The 12,439-nt window shown below is 61.5% G+C and overlaps 1 protein-coding gene across 1 annotated transcript in view; it reads left to right on the plus strand.

Annotated features, from left to right (window-relative positions):
• The window catches only part of PLXNB3 (plexin B3), a 13,402-nt gene extending 1,224 nt beyond the window's left edge, over positions 1 to 12,178 (plus strand). The window contains exons 2-35 of the mRNA XM_012813190.1: positions 319 to 1,362; positions 1,677 to 1,856; positions 2,375 to 2,503; positions 2,574 to 2,674; positions 3,149 to 3,278; positions 3,454 to 3,610; positions 3,701 to 3,809; positions 3,893 to 4,007; positions 4,170 to 4,295; positions 4,368 to 4,484; positions 4,714 to 4,807; positions 4,885 to 5,054; positions 5,235 to 5,386; positions 5,610 to 5,715; positions 6,457 to 6,587; positions 6,866 to 7,042; positions 7,156 to 7,351; positions 7,454 to 7,693; positions 7,774 to 7,932; positions 8,036 to 8,187; positions 8,263 to 8,363; positions 8,433 to 8,656; positions 8,775 to 8,953; positions 9,113 to 9,179; positions 9,428 to 9,755; positions 9,863 to 9,966; positions 10,067 to 10,160; positions 10,428 to 10,600; positions 10,742 to 10,902; positions 11,099 to 11,246; positions 11,404 to 11,468; positions 11,537 to 11,612; positions 11,737 to 11,811; positions 12,074 to 12,178. Of these exons, the coding sequence (XP_012668644.1) occupies positions 319 to 1,362; positions 1,677 to 1,856; positions 2,375 to 2,503; positions 2,574 to 2,674; positions 3,149 to 3,278; positions 3,454 to 3,610; positions 3,701 to 3,809; positions 3,893 to 4,007; positions 4,170 to 4,295; positions 4,368 to 4,484; positions 4,714 to 4,807; positions 4,885 to 5,054; positions 5,235 to 5,386; positions 5,610 to 5,715; positions 6,457 to 6,587; positions 6,866 to 7,042; positions 7,156 to 7,351; positions 7,454 to 7,693; positions 7,774 to 7,932; positions 8,036 to 8,187; positions 8,263 to 8,363; positions 8,433 to 8,656; positions 8,775 to 8,953; positions 9,113 to 9,179; positions 9,428 to 9,755; positions 9,863 to 9,966; positions 10,067 to 10,160; positions 10,428 to 10,600; positions 10,742 to 10,902; positions 11,099 to 11,246; positions 11,404 to 11,468; positions 11,537 to 11,612; positions 11,737 to 11,811; positions 12,074 to 12,178 (5,685 nt within the window). The remainder of the gene's footprint in view (positions 1 to 318; positions 1,363 to 1,676; positions 1,857 to 2,374; positions 2,504 to 2,573; positions 2,675 to 3,148; positions 3,279 to 3,453; positions 3,611 to 3,700; positions 3,810 to 3,892; positions 4,008 to 4,169; positions 4,296 to 4,367; positions 4,485 to 4,713; positions 4,808 to 4,884; positions 5,055 to 5,234; positions 5,387 to 5,609; positions 5,716 to 6,456; positions 6,588 to 6,865; positions 7,043 to 7,155; positions 7,352 to 7,453; positions 7,694 to 7,773; positions 7,933 to 8,035; positions 8,188 to 8,262; positions 8,364 to 8,432; positions 8,657 to 8,774; positions 8,954 to 9,112; positions 9,180 to 9,427; positions 9,756 to 9,862; positions 9,967 to 10,066; positions 10,161 to 10,427; positions 10,601 to 10,741; positions 10,903 to 11,098; positions 11,247 to 11,403; positions 11,469 to 11,536; positions 11,613 to 11,736; positions 11,812 to 12,073) is intronic.
• The last annotated feature ends 261 nt before the right edge of the window (positions 12,179 to 12,439 follow it).

Here is a 12,439-nt window from a genome sequence, read left to right on the forward strand (position 1 = left end):
AAAAAAAAAAAAAAAAAGAATCCTTCCCTTGTGTGAACACATGCACATGCCTCCGCACCCCACCCCGCGCCTCTTTCTCCAGCTCTTGGACACTCTCTTTGTACCTCTTTCTGTTCTCCTGTCTCTGTGCCCCCTCTGTCTCTTTCCATCCTTCTCCTTTCTTCTTTCTGTCCCTGTCTTTCTGCTTCTCACTGTCCCCAGCCCTGCGTCTTCTGGCCTCTTTGTTCACCCACCCTCCCCTGGTCTCATCTCTGCCCAGTTTCCTGCCACTCTGTCTGCCTTAGCTTCCTGCCCTGCCCTACATATGCACTTCTGTAGGCCCCTGTGATGGCTCCCAGACCTCCCTTTGGCCTCCAGCTCCTGCTGCTGCTGCTGTTGTCCCCACCACCACTGCACTTGAGTTGTGCTCAGCGCTTCTCAGCACCCAACACCACGTTCAACCACTTGGCACTGGCACCTAGCCAGGGCACACTCTATGTTGGTGCAGTGAACCACCTCTTCCAGCTCAGCTCCGAGCTGCAGCTCCAGGCTCTGGCTGTCACTGGCCCCGTCATCGATAGTCCTGACTGTGTGCCTTTCCGTGACCCAGCTGAGTGTCCACAGGCCCAGCTCACTGACAACGCCAACCAGCTACTGCTGGTCAGTGACCAGACCCAGGAACTGGTGGCCTGTGGGCAGGTGCGGCAGGGCGTGTGTGAGAAACGGCGTCTTGGGAATGTGGCTGAGGTGCTGTACCAGGCTGAGGACCCCGGTGATGGGCAGTTTGTGGCTGCTAACATCCCAGGAGTAGCCACAGTGGGCCTGGTAGTGCCCTTCCCAAGCCAGGACCTCCTGCTTGTGGCCAGAGGCCTGGCGGGCAAGCTATCAGCTGGGGTGCCACCCCTGACCGTCCGACAGCTGGCTGGGCCTCAGCCCTTCTCCAGTGAGGGCCTGGGCCGCCTCGTGGTGGGTGACTTCTCTGACTACAACAACAGCTATGTGGGGGCCTTTGCTGACACCCGCTCCGCTTACTTTGTCTTCCGCCGCCGTGGGGCCCGGGCCCAGGCTGAGTACCACTCCTATGTGGCCCGTGTCTGCCTGGGGGATGCCAACCTTTACTCCTACGTGGAAGTGCCCCTCACCTGCCAGGGCCAGGGCCTAATCCAGGCTGCCTTCCTTGTCCCGGGCACCCTGCTGGGGGCGTTTGCTCCTGGCCCAAGACGGGCGCAGGCAGCCCTGTGCACCTTTCCCCTGGCTGACCTGGACAGAAACATGGAGCGTGCTAGGCGATTGTGCTACACCACAGGGGGCCGGAGCCCCAGCGGCACAGAGGAAGCCACTGTGGAATATGGTGTCACGTCCCGCTGCGTCACACTGCCCATCGTGAGTGGTCAGAGCTTGGCTCCTGCCTTCTCTCCAGCACCATGTCTGGATGCCCTCATCCTTCTTGGCTGTGATGGGTGGCACCTTTCAGTCTCATGGCATGGGATGAGCTGATGTCCTGTGACAACTACTTGCTGATCTCTTGGCTAGGGAATGTCATAGAGACTAGGGAAAGTCATCAGCTTGGTCTCTAAATCTTCTACTTGCCCCTAGCCCTGACTGCTCTGCCCCAGGGTCCCCCTGTCTGTCTGGGCTGGGAGGAGTTCCATCCTGCCTTCTCTGGGATCTGAACCCGCCCCTCACTGCCTATTTAGGACTCCCCTGAGTCGTACCCCTGTGGCGATGAGCACACCCCCAGCCCCATCGCCAGCCGCCAGCCCCTGGAGGCCCAGCCTCTGCTGCAACTTGACCAACCCATCAGTGCAGTGGTAGCCCTGCAGACCGACGGGCACATGATAGCCTTCCTGGGGGATGCCCAGGGCCAGCTGCACAAGGTAGGTGCCTGACAGGGGTACCCTACTGAAGCCTTACACTGCCAAGCGAGCTCAGGGAAGCCCTAGGATTCTGCTCCTCTTTGCCTGTGCCCCACTGGTGGGTAAGAGGGCCTTGCCACATGTTGACAATTATCTAGAAGCCATTTCTTACAGCCCTGCCCTATCCATCCAACAGGAGCCCGTGGCCAGGGATGGTGGGGTGGCATGGATGTAGGGTGGGTAGGGCCCGATGCTCAGAGGCAACCTGGTCCCAGAAGTGTCTCTGAGGCAATTCTTGCCTCTCCCACCTGGCAGAACAGCTCCTGGCAATCCATGGGTCTCTTCCAGGGTGCCCCTACTGCCCCAGCATTGCAGCCCCCTGAAGAGTGTCCTAGCCCTAAGAGGGATGAATGGGGAAGTGATATATCCACCTCTCAATGGCCTGGCAGAAAGGGGAGGCTGAAAAAGAGCACCCAATAGGAGGACAACATGGACCCTGAGTGGTCAGCCTCTAGCCATCGTCCTTGTTCCCACCCTAGGTATTTCTCAATGGCTCCCAAGGCCAGGTGTATAACTCTCAGCAAGTGGGGCCTCCGGGCTTGGCCATCAGCCCAGACCTGCTGGTAGACAGCAGTGGCAGCCACCTCTATGTCCTGACTGCCCAACAGGTGAGGGCTATCTTGGGAGGGGCCTGGGCACGTGCCACCTGAGTCTGTGCTCACTGCCCTCACCTCCCAGGTAGACCGGGTGCCTGTGGCAGCCTGCCCCCAGTTTCCTGACTGCCCCAGCTGCCTCCAGGCCCAAGACCCGCTATGTGGCTGGTGTGTCCTCCAGGGCAGGTGAGCATGGGGCCCGTACCCAGGCTGAGGCTGACAGGTCCACGCAGCAGGAGATTACACCTGGAAGCGGCTCTGGGCTGCCAGGAGGCCAGCCCTGCCCACCGAAGGAAAGGCTCAGAGCCATTGCTGAGGGCTCCCATCCTGTCCCTTCCACATGAGCCAAGCCACCAGGATGTGAATCTGGCTAGCACCCTCTCCCACATGGCTCTGCCTGTTCACTCCTCAATACCTACACACCACACAGTAGCCCCAGGAATCCCCCAAGGCAACCCCAAGTCAGACTGTGTGCCCCCACCCGCCTGCAATAACCCCTCTCACAGTCAAAGCCATAGCCCACAGCCCAGCTGGGAACCCTATTTGCTTCATCCTCTGCTCACTGCACTCCAGCTAGATTATCTTCCCAAGGCCCCTACTGCCAGTCATCTGAGGAGCCTGGGACCCACATGGTGACCTAGTGGGCCCCCTGCTCGGCAGGTGTATCCGGAAGGGCCAGTGTAGGCGGGCAGGCCAGCCAAACCAGTGGCTCTGGAGCTATGAGGACAGCCACTGCCTGTATGTTCAGAGCCTGCAGCCAGCCCAGCGCCCCCGCCAGGAGCAGGGCCAGGTAAGACCCCCTTCCTGCTGGTGCTCCAGGCAGCGTGGGCCCTGCTCTTCAGCTGCCTTCTGTCCTCTTCTTATCCTGATGTCTCTGTTCCCTCCCCCAGCAGGGGCCCTGGCCTGCCACTCCCCCACTCTGCTCTTCTTTGGCTCCATCTCCCTTTTCTTTCCCTGTGTCCTAGGTCACCTTGTTTGTCCCCCGGCTGCCCACCTTGGCTGTGGATGAATATTTCCATTGTGCCTTTGGGGACTATGAGAGCTTGGCTCACGTGGAAGGGCCCCACATATCTTGTGTCACGCCTCCCCAAGACCAAGTGCCACTTAACCCTCCAGGCACAGGTGAGGGAGCCCCTGGGGTAGGAGGCTGGGGTGGGAGATGGAGGAGGCAGAAGCCATGTGACCTGCCCTGCAACCACTGTCCCCTCCCAGACCACATCACTGTGACCCTGGCCCTAATGTTTGAGGACATGGTCGTGGTTACTGCCAACTTCTCCTTCTATGACTGCAGTGCTGTCCAGGCCTTGGAGATGGCTGCCCCGTAAGTTCATGGGTCTGTCTCCTGTTGCTAGGGGTGGCGATCCCATATGGCACCCAGCCTGAGCAGTCCCCTTGCCCCTCCAGGTGCCGTGCCTGTGTAGGCAGCCTCTGGCAATGCCACTGGTGCCCCCAGAGCAGCCACTGTGTGCATGGGGAGCACTGCCCAGAGTATGAGAGGACCATCTATAGCGCCCAGGAGGTAGATGGGCCTACCTGTGGGGCTCCCCTCCCCTGCTCAGCTCCCACAGATGCCCCTGTGGGCACTGTAGGGCAGAGGCAGGCCTGTCTCTCCTGCACCCTACCTACCTGCCTGGGGGCAGGCCCCTCTGGCTCTGAAAAGTAAGGGGTCTCATTTCCCCAGGTGGATGTCCCAGTGCGTGGCCCAGAGGCTTGCCCCCAGGTTAAGGGCCTGGCAGGTCCCCACCTGGTGCCTGTGGGCTGGGAGAGCCAATTGGCCCTGCACGTGCGGAACCTTCAACACTTCCAAGTGAGCAGCGGGCAGCAGGGCCAGGGTGTGGGGGTACTGAGTGTCCAAGGTGTTGACAGGGTGCTCCCCCAGGGCCATCCTACCTCCTACCACTGTTGGTTAGAGCTGCCTGGAGAAGTGCAGAGGCTGCCTGCCACCCTGGAGAAGACCACAGAAGATGCAGGCCTCATCCACTGCCAGGCCCAGCAGGTGGGCAGCTTCTGTGGTCCCCAGACACCCCAGGCCATCTTCATTGAGAGCCTGCTCCGTGCTAGGCCCCAGACATGGTCCCCACAGCCTCTGTTCCTGGGTTCCCAGTCTGGTGGAAGATGCAGGAAATAATCACTTCCACTCTGGTGGGGACCATCCTGGAGGAGGTCGGAGTCAGGGATGCCCCAAGTAGGGGCCAAGGCTGACCCTCCCTGCCCTCTGCCCACAGTTCCACCCCCCCATGTCCCAGAGAGAGCTCCCAGTGCCCATCTACGTCACTCGGGGTGAGGCTCAGCGGCTGGACAATGCCCATGCTCTTCATGGTAAACCAGCGGCACAAGGCTGGGGCAGGGCGTGCAGCAGAAGGAGGCACCTCAGCATTCTGCCTCATTCTTCCTAGTGACCCTGTATGATTGCGCTGTGGGCCACCCTGACTGCAGCCACTGCCAGGCAGCCAATGGGAGCCTGGGTTGCCTATGGTGCAACGAAGGCCAGCCTGCCTGTCGCTATGGGCCACTGTGCGCACCAGGGACAGTACAGCTGCTGTGTCCCATGCCCAGCATTGATGCGGTGAGCCCTCCACCCTTCTCTCCCTGGCCATGCCCACGTGATACAGCATCTCTCCACCATCTATCTCCCATGGGCCACACCAGCCCAGCTTCAGGCTCCCTAATCCTGGCAGCCAGCCTGGCCCCTGAAAAGTGCGCTGTGGGTTTGGGGAGTCTCATCTGCTGTCCTTTCTTGCTACAGATTGAGCCCCTGACTGGCCCCCCTGAGGGTGGCTTGGCCCTCACCATCCTGGGCTCCAACCTGGGTCGGACCTTTGCCGATGTGCAGGATGGCGTGAGCGTGGCCGGCCAGCCCTGTAGCCCCGACCCCTCTCTCTACCGTACCTCTGCCAGGTGAGGGACCCCAGCGGGTGGGGGGTAATGCTCTTCTGGGGAGACCCCCAAAACTGGCCACTGAGAGAGAAGACAGGCTGCAGCCAAGAAATATGTGGTCCTAGGTCAGAGCGCAAAGGAATACAAGCAGGGGAGGGGTGGAGAGAGCTGGCTCCTGGCAGTGGCTGGCAGGCTGCCCACAGCTCCCAGGGGCCCTGACAGACACCAGGACTTGGTTCCTCAGGATAGTGTGCGTGACATCTCCTGCCCCCAACGGCACTACTGGACCAGTCCAGGTGGCCATTAAGAGCCGGCCAGTGGGCATCTCAAGCCAGTACTTCACCTACCAGGTCAGGGCCCACTCTGGGGTGGTCCCCAGGCAGGGTGTGGTGGGAGGGAGCACCAAGAGAAACAGACACCTGAGGATGTTAAACTAGGTCTGTGAGTAGCAGGCAGGCAACAGGTGTAGGAGGGAAACCATATGATGTGAGGGGGGGCAGGTTGGGGGCAGTGGCTCAACCACAGGGACACTGCTGCTGGCAGCTGTCCAGGAAGAGAAGGACAATGGCAACAGCAAGTGTGGTGGGCAGCAGGACTGTTCTGGGCCACGGTGCCATCAGGACTTGCTGCGCAGGCTGGGCTGCTTGGCGAGCAGAGAAGGGCGGAATGGGGACTCTTTCCAGCACTAGCCTGAGCCCCAGATCCCTGGTGGGAGTGGGGCCATTTCTGGGCAGAAGGAGAGCAGGAAGAGCAGGGGTGGATTAGCATCAGGAGTTCTGCTTGGCACAGTGACACTTCAAGGAGGCAAATGGATCTCAGTGTTTAGAGTTCCAGAGGCCTGGGGCAATGCAAGCTGTGGCGGGGAGGAGGCTGTCCTGAGGAGGACAGCCTGGTGGTGAAGATTAAAGAGTCCCCCTCGTGGGGCAGGGGCAGACAGGAGGACAGCTGGACACTGTGGAGTGGGAAAACCTGGGCACAGCACTTCCAAAAAGAGGCATGGTCAGTTTGTGGCCCCAGGAGATGGAGGAGGAGTGAGCCCATACTTCCAAGCCCAGGCTACCATGCCTTCCCTAGCCTGCCCTGTTCCCCAGGACCCCATCCTACTGAGCCTGAGTCCTCGACGGGGCCCCCAGGCAGGGGGCACCCAGCTCACCATCCATGGGCAGCATCTCCAGACAGGAGGCAACATCAGCGCCTATGTGGGTGGCCAACACTGTCCTATGTGAGTATCCAGCCCTGCCTGCCCACAAGGTGCAGGGACCGGCTGCTCTCTCCTGGTCCCAGACTGGCTGCTGTTGGGTGGGAGCCATCCCTGTAGGCCTCAGTGCCCCCTTTTATACAAGGCAATGGCTTCAAGGCTCCCCAAGACCCCACATCAAGTCCCAAAAGATGACTACTATGCCCACCCCCAGTGGTGTCTGCCTTTGGGCTTGGGGTGAGAGGGGGGCTGGGACTGAAAGTACAGCTCATGATGAGAGACGACCCCTCTACATTCTGCAGCCAGGAGCCAGTGTGTCCTGAGGCCATTGTGTGCCGCACCATGCCTCAGGCTGCCCCAGGAGAAGCAGTGGTCCTCGTGGTCTTTGGCCAAGCTCAGCGCACACTGCTCACTAGCCCTTTCCACTATACTACCAACCCCCAGCTCCTGGCAGCAGAGCCCAGCACCAGCTTCCAGGGGTGAGAAGTCTGGTCGCCCGTGGGCCAGCCTGCACAGCATGCCAGAGGGAAGGCAGGCAGTTGAGAATGGACTACTCACTGCCCACCACCCTCTGACCGCCACCCTGGCACAGGGGCGGACGATTGATCCGTGTCAGGGGCACAGGCCTAGATGTGGTGCAGCGGCCCCTGCTATCTGTGTGGTTGGAGGCTGCGGAGGAGGCGCAGACTTCAGGGACCCAGCCCCAGGACCCGAACCCGAGGAGGAGCTGCGGGGCCCCTGCCGTGGACACCCAGGCTTGTATACAGCTTGGTGGTGGCTTGCTGCAGGTGCAGGCCACACGCAGTGAGGGCTGGGATGGGGCGCCCCGTCCAGCGGTGACCAGGGGAGCCCCAGCTCACCTGCCTGTGCCCTGCTCCGCCTGCCCCCAGTGCTCCACCACGTGCTCCGTCAATTCATCCAGCCTCCTCCTGTGCCGGAGCCCCGCGGTGCCCGACGGTGCCCTGCCACTGCGCGTCTTCTTCAGCCTGGACAACATGCACGTGGACTTCGCCAGCGCCAGCGGGGGCCAGCGCTTCCTGTACCAGCCCAACCCCCGCCTAGTGCCCCTCAGCCGTGAGGGCCCCGGCCGCCCCTACCGCCTCAAGCCAGGCCACGTGCTGGACGTGGAGGTGAGATCGCCTCGCCCGGTCCGTCCCACCCCTGTCCCCCGCCCGTGGTGGCCGGTTGGGCTCAGGCTCATGTGTCCCAGGGCGAGGGCCTGACGCTGGGCAGCAGCAAGGACGAGGTGCGTGCACACATTGGCACAGGCGAGTGCCTGGTGAAGACGCTGACGCTCACGCACCTGTACTGCCAGCCGCCTCCACGCGCCCCGCCACCTGCTGGCCCTGGCGCCCTGCCGCAGTTCGTGGTGAGCGCGCAGGCGCGGGAGGGCGCGGGAGGGCGCGGGAGGGCGCGGGAGGGCGCGGGAGGGCGCGGGAGGGCGCGCGCGCGCTCAGAAGCCCTGCCTGCAGGTGCAGATGGGCCACCTGCGACTGGACTTGGGCCCAGTGCTGTACGAGGCCGAGCCCACGCTGCCCGCCTTCCCCCCTGAGGCCCAGGCGGGCCTGGCGGGGGGCGCCACTGTGCTCGTCGCTGCTGTGCTGCTGCTCACCCTGGTGTACAGGTGAGGGCCGCCTGCCGCCGCCAAACCGGACCAACCTGGGCCCTCCAGACTTGACGCTCAACCCTGCCCCTGCAGGCACAAGAGCAAGCAGGCCCTGCGTGACTACCAGAAGGTGCTGGTGCAGCTGGAGAGCCTGGAGACCGGCGTGGGCGACCAGTGTCGCAAGGAGTTCACAGGTGGGTGAGAACATGGGGGCGGGGTGCTGCCCTGGCTGGGACCCACACCTCTGTGCCCTCTGCCTGCAGACCTGATGACCGAGATGACCGACCTCAGCAGCGACTTAGAGGCCAGCGGGATCCCCTTCCTGGACTACCGCACGTACGCACGGCGTGCCTTTTTCCCCGGCCACGGTGGCTGCCCCCTGCAGCCATCGCAGGAGGAGCCTGGGGAAGAGGGCCGCCGGGCCACTGTACGCCAGGGCCTCACGCAACTCTCTAACCTGCTCAACAGCAAGCTCTTCCTCCTCACAGTGAGGGCGACGCGCGTGGGGCAGGGCTGGGCAGGGTGGGGCAGGGCTGGGCCTGGGAAGTGTGGGCACAGGGGACAGGGCTGGGGCTTCCCACAATGAAAGCCAGCCCCCTGCCTAGCTCATCCACACCTTGGAAGAGCAGCCCAGCTTTTCCCAGAGGGATCGTTGCCACGTGGCTTCACTGCTGTCCCTGGCCCTGCATGGCAAGCTTGAGTACCTAACCGACATTATGAGGACTCTGCTTGGTGACCTGACGGCCCATTACATACACAAGAACCCCAAGCTCATGCTGCGCAGGTTGGCTTTGATCTGGCCTTGACCTGGGCACTGACCTGCCCCTGCCCAACCCTGGCAGGCTCTGCCCCTGGGGTGAGGGGGTCAAGGCGCCCTCAGGAGGTGGCTTAGAAGGGAAGTACAGGGACACCTCACTGGGGACCTGGGGCCTGCTCCCTACAGGACGGAGACCATGGTGGAGAAGCTGCTCTCCAACTGGCTGTCCATCTGTCTCTACACCTTCCTGAGGGTGAGGGACCCCAGGTGGCACCATCCTCCCCTCCCAACATTTGGGGCTCCCTTCGGCCTATTTGACCTGTGCCCAAATTCTCCCAGGGGCCTTGATGGGCCCTCAAGGAAGCCATCAAAGGAGAGGCCCAGTGACAGGGTATCTACTGGGAGGGATGGAGGGGAAGCCAGCTGCCCTTCCCACCCCCTAAGTCCTCCACCTGGCCCACTGGCCCTATGACTAATGGTGGCACATCTCGGCGGTTGCAGGAGGTGGCTGGTGAGCCACTTTATATGCTCCTCCGGGCCATCCAGTACCAGGTGGACAAGGGCCCTGTGGATGCCGTGACAGGCAAGGCAAAACGGACCCTGAATGACAGCCGCCTGTTGCGAGAGGATGTGGAGTTCCAGCCCCTAACGCTGATGGTGTCGGTGGGCCCTGGGACCAGTGGGGCCGCAGTGGGCAATGAGGTGCAGCATGTGCCAGCCCGAGTGCTCGACACAGACACCATCACCCAGGTCAAGGAGAAAGTGTTGGACCAAGTCTACAAGGGCACCCCCTTCTCCCAGAGACCATCAGTGCATGCCCTAGACCTTGGTGAGAACAAGCCTTCCCCCACTTGCAGACACCCAGCTTTGCCTTGCTGCAAATGGGGGACTTGGAGAACAGGCTGTGGGCTGAGCAGCTTCCCTGGGTCCCTCCAGAGTGGCGCTCAGGCCTGGCTGGCCACCTAACCCTATCGGATGCAGACTTGACGTCAGTTACCCAGAACCACTGGAAGAGACTCAACACCCTGCAGCACTACAAGGTGCTGGGCGGGGACAAGGCAGGGTGGGGTGGGAGCAGGGCAGGCTCTCCAGGGACTGCCAGTGAAGGGGCCCAGACTCGACTCCCTCACCCCCTGCCAGGTCCCAGATGGAGCAACAGTGGCACTCATCCCTCAGCCACAGGACAGCAGTACCACCCCCTGGGGCCAGGGTCACAGCTGCCCCTCAGGAGAGAGTGAGTCCTAGCCCAGGAGCAAGAACTGGCAGGCAGGAGTCTGCCTTGCAACAGGCAAATCAAAGCTCCAGCAGAGCCAAGGGCTGGGACCCAGAAATCACAGGGTGTTGGGCTGACCAAGGCTGGGCCACCATCTTCCCCTGCCTGTCTCCCCATCTCTTCTCCTTCCCCACACCCTGCTTTACCCTATAGGGAGGGGTGCAGTACCCCAGACCTGTGGGGTGGAGTCAGGGGTGCCACACTGAGGTTGGTCTTCCCTGCCCTCAGACATCCCAACGCTGGAGGATGGTGAGGAGGGTGGGGTACGCCTCTGGCACCTGGTAAAGGCCACTGAGGAGCCAGAAGAGGCAAAGGTATGGCGCAGCAGCCTGCAAGAGTGGGAGCAGGCAAGGGCCAAGGCCATTCCAGAAATCTACCTCACCCGCCTGCTCTCCATGAAGGTCAGTGTAGCCAAAGGAGCCGGACCCCAGTGAAGGTCACCAACGGGGTGTCTGACTGAGCTGGGGACTGGGCAGGGTCCTAGAGGGGCAGCCCTGGTCTCCGATGTTCCCTACATCCTGCTCTCATCCCCTGCCTATCAGGGCACACTGCAGAAGTTTGTAGATGACACCTTCCAGGCCATCCTCAGTGTGAACCAGCCAGTGCCCATTGCTGTTAAGTATCTGTTTGACTTCCTGGATGAGTTGGCAGAGAAGCATGGCATCGGGGATGCAGAGACCCTGCATATCTGGAAGACTAACAGGTGCTTTTCCTGCTGAACCCTATCTGTGCAGATGGTCCAGTGAGTCCCAGAGGAACAAGGACAGTCCCAGGGTAGGGGCAGCAGGTCCCCCTCAACATAAATTTGTAGGAGGATCAGGGCCCAGCTCTCGTGGGTCAGGGGGAGGAGGTTATGCGTCAGGCCAGGGCCTCACACCCACCCCTGCCCATGTCCCCAGTTTGCTGCTGCGATTCTGGGTGAACGTCTTGAAGAACCCACAGCTCATCTTTGATGTACGAGTGTCTGACAACGTGGACGCCATCCTTGCTGTCATTGCCCAGACCTTCATTGACTCCTGCACCATCTCAGAGCATAAAGTGGGCCGGGTGAGGGCAGAGCTGCCACACAAGTGGCAGGGGCTTGAGAAGGAGGGCTCATGGGTGCAGCCCTGGCTGGGGGTTGGCAGCATACTGAGTGCCAGGAGGTGGCTGGTGGCTCCTTCACCACCTAGCTCACATCCAGTACCTCCCCAACCCGGAGCAGGATTCCCCTGTGAACAAGCTGCTCTACGCCCAGGAGATCCCTCGCTACAAGCAGATGGTGGAGAAGTAGGTGTCAAAGCCATTAGGGCTGGGGGCTGGATCTGCCTCGCCCCTAACCCTGTCTACTTTTCCAGATACTATGCTGACATTCGCCAGAGCTCCCCAGCCAGCTACCAGGAGATGAACTCGGCCTTGGCTGAGCTCTCTGGGGTGAGGCATGGCCCAGGGGCTCAGCCTTCCACATCTGGGGGAGGGGAAAGAATATCAGAGCAGGGGGGAATTGGGGCTTGAGGCCCAGGCTGGGGCCTCAGTTCCCCCCTTGTGCTGTCCCCAGAGCTACACCTCTGCTCCCCACTGCCTGGAGGCTCTGCAAGGCCTGTACCACCACATCCACAGGTATTATGACCAGGTGAGGCCCAGGAATAGAGGTAGTGAAGAGGGAGGTCCATGGAACCTCCCTAGGGGTGGCCTGATCCAAGCAGAGGAGAGGGAAGGTGCCAGACTGTGTCAGAAGGGCCCAGGCCGGGAAAGGGGCTTGGCTTCCATTTGAATTCCCCAGGAAGGCCCCGGGCAGCCCCCACTGAATCTCCAGGCTTCTACTGAGATGGCAGCAGGGCTGGGTGGCCAGTGGGCAGGGAGTAGGCTTCAGGCCCCCTTCTCTACCCTGGCAGATCATTAGCGCCCTGGAGGATGAGCCTGTGGGCCAGAAGGTGCAGCTGGCCTGCCGTCTCCAGCACATTGCTGCCCTGGTAGAGAACAAAGTGACTGACTTATGAGCTTGGGCCCACCAGCTTAGAGAGCAGCCAGCAGGACCTGCCACCACAGGACTGACTCAGTGACTGAGGATAGGCCAGCAAAGCCTCAGGATTCTGTGCCCAGCAGTGGGCTCCCTGCCCTACCACCTGCTTGCCTTCCCCCTTCCCCTGGGCTTGTTTCTAACTTAATATGTCCATACCTGTTCCTTCTGCCCTCCCCACATTGTATTTATTTGTTTGCTAGAGAATCACATCTGGAAATAAAGCTGAAATACATTTATC

This window comes from Otolemur garnettii, unplaced genomic scaffold, assembly GCF_000181295.1.
Source record: "Otolemur garnettii isolate 467f Iridium unplaced genomic scaffold, OtoGar3 scaffold00249, whole genome shotgun sequence".
In the NCBI taxonomy this organism is placed as follows: domain Eukaryota; kingdom Metazoa; phylum Chordata; class Mammalia; order Primates; family Galagidae; genus Otolemur; species Otolemur garnettii.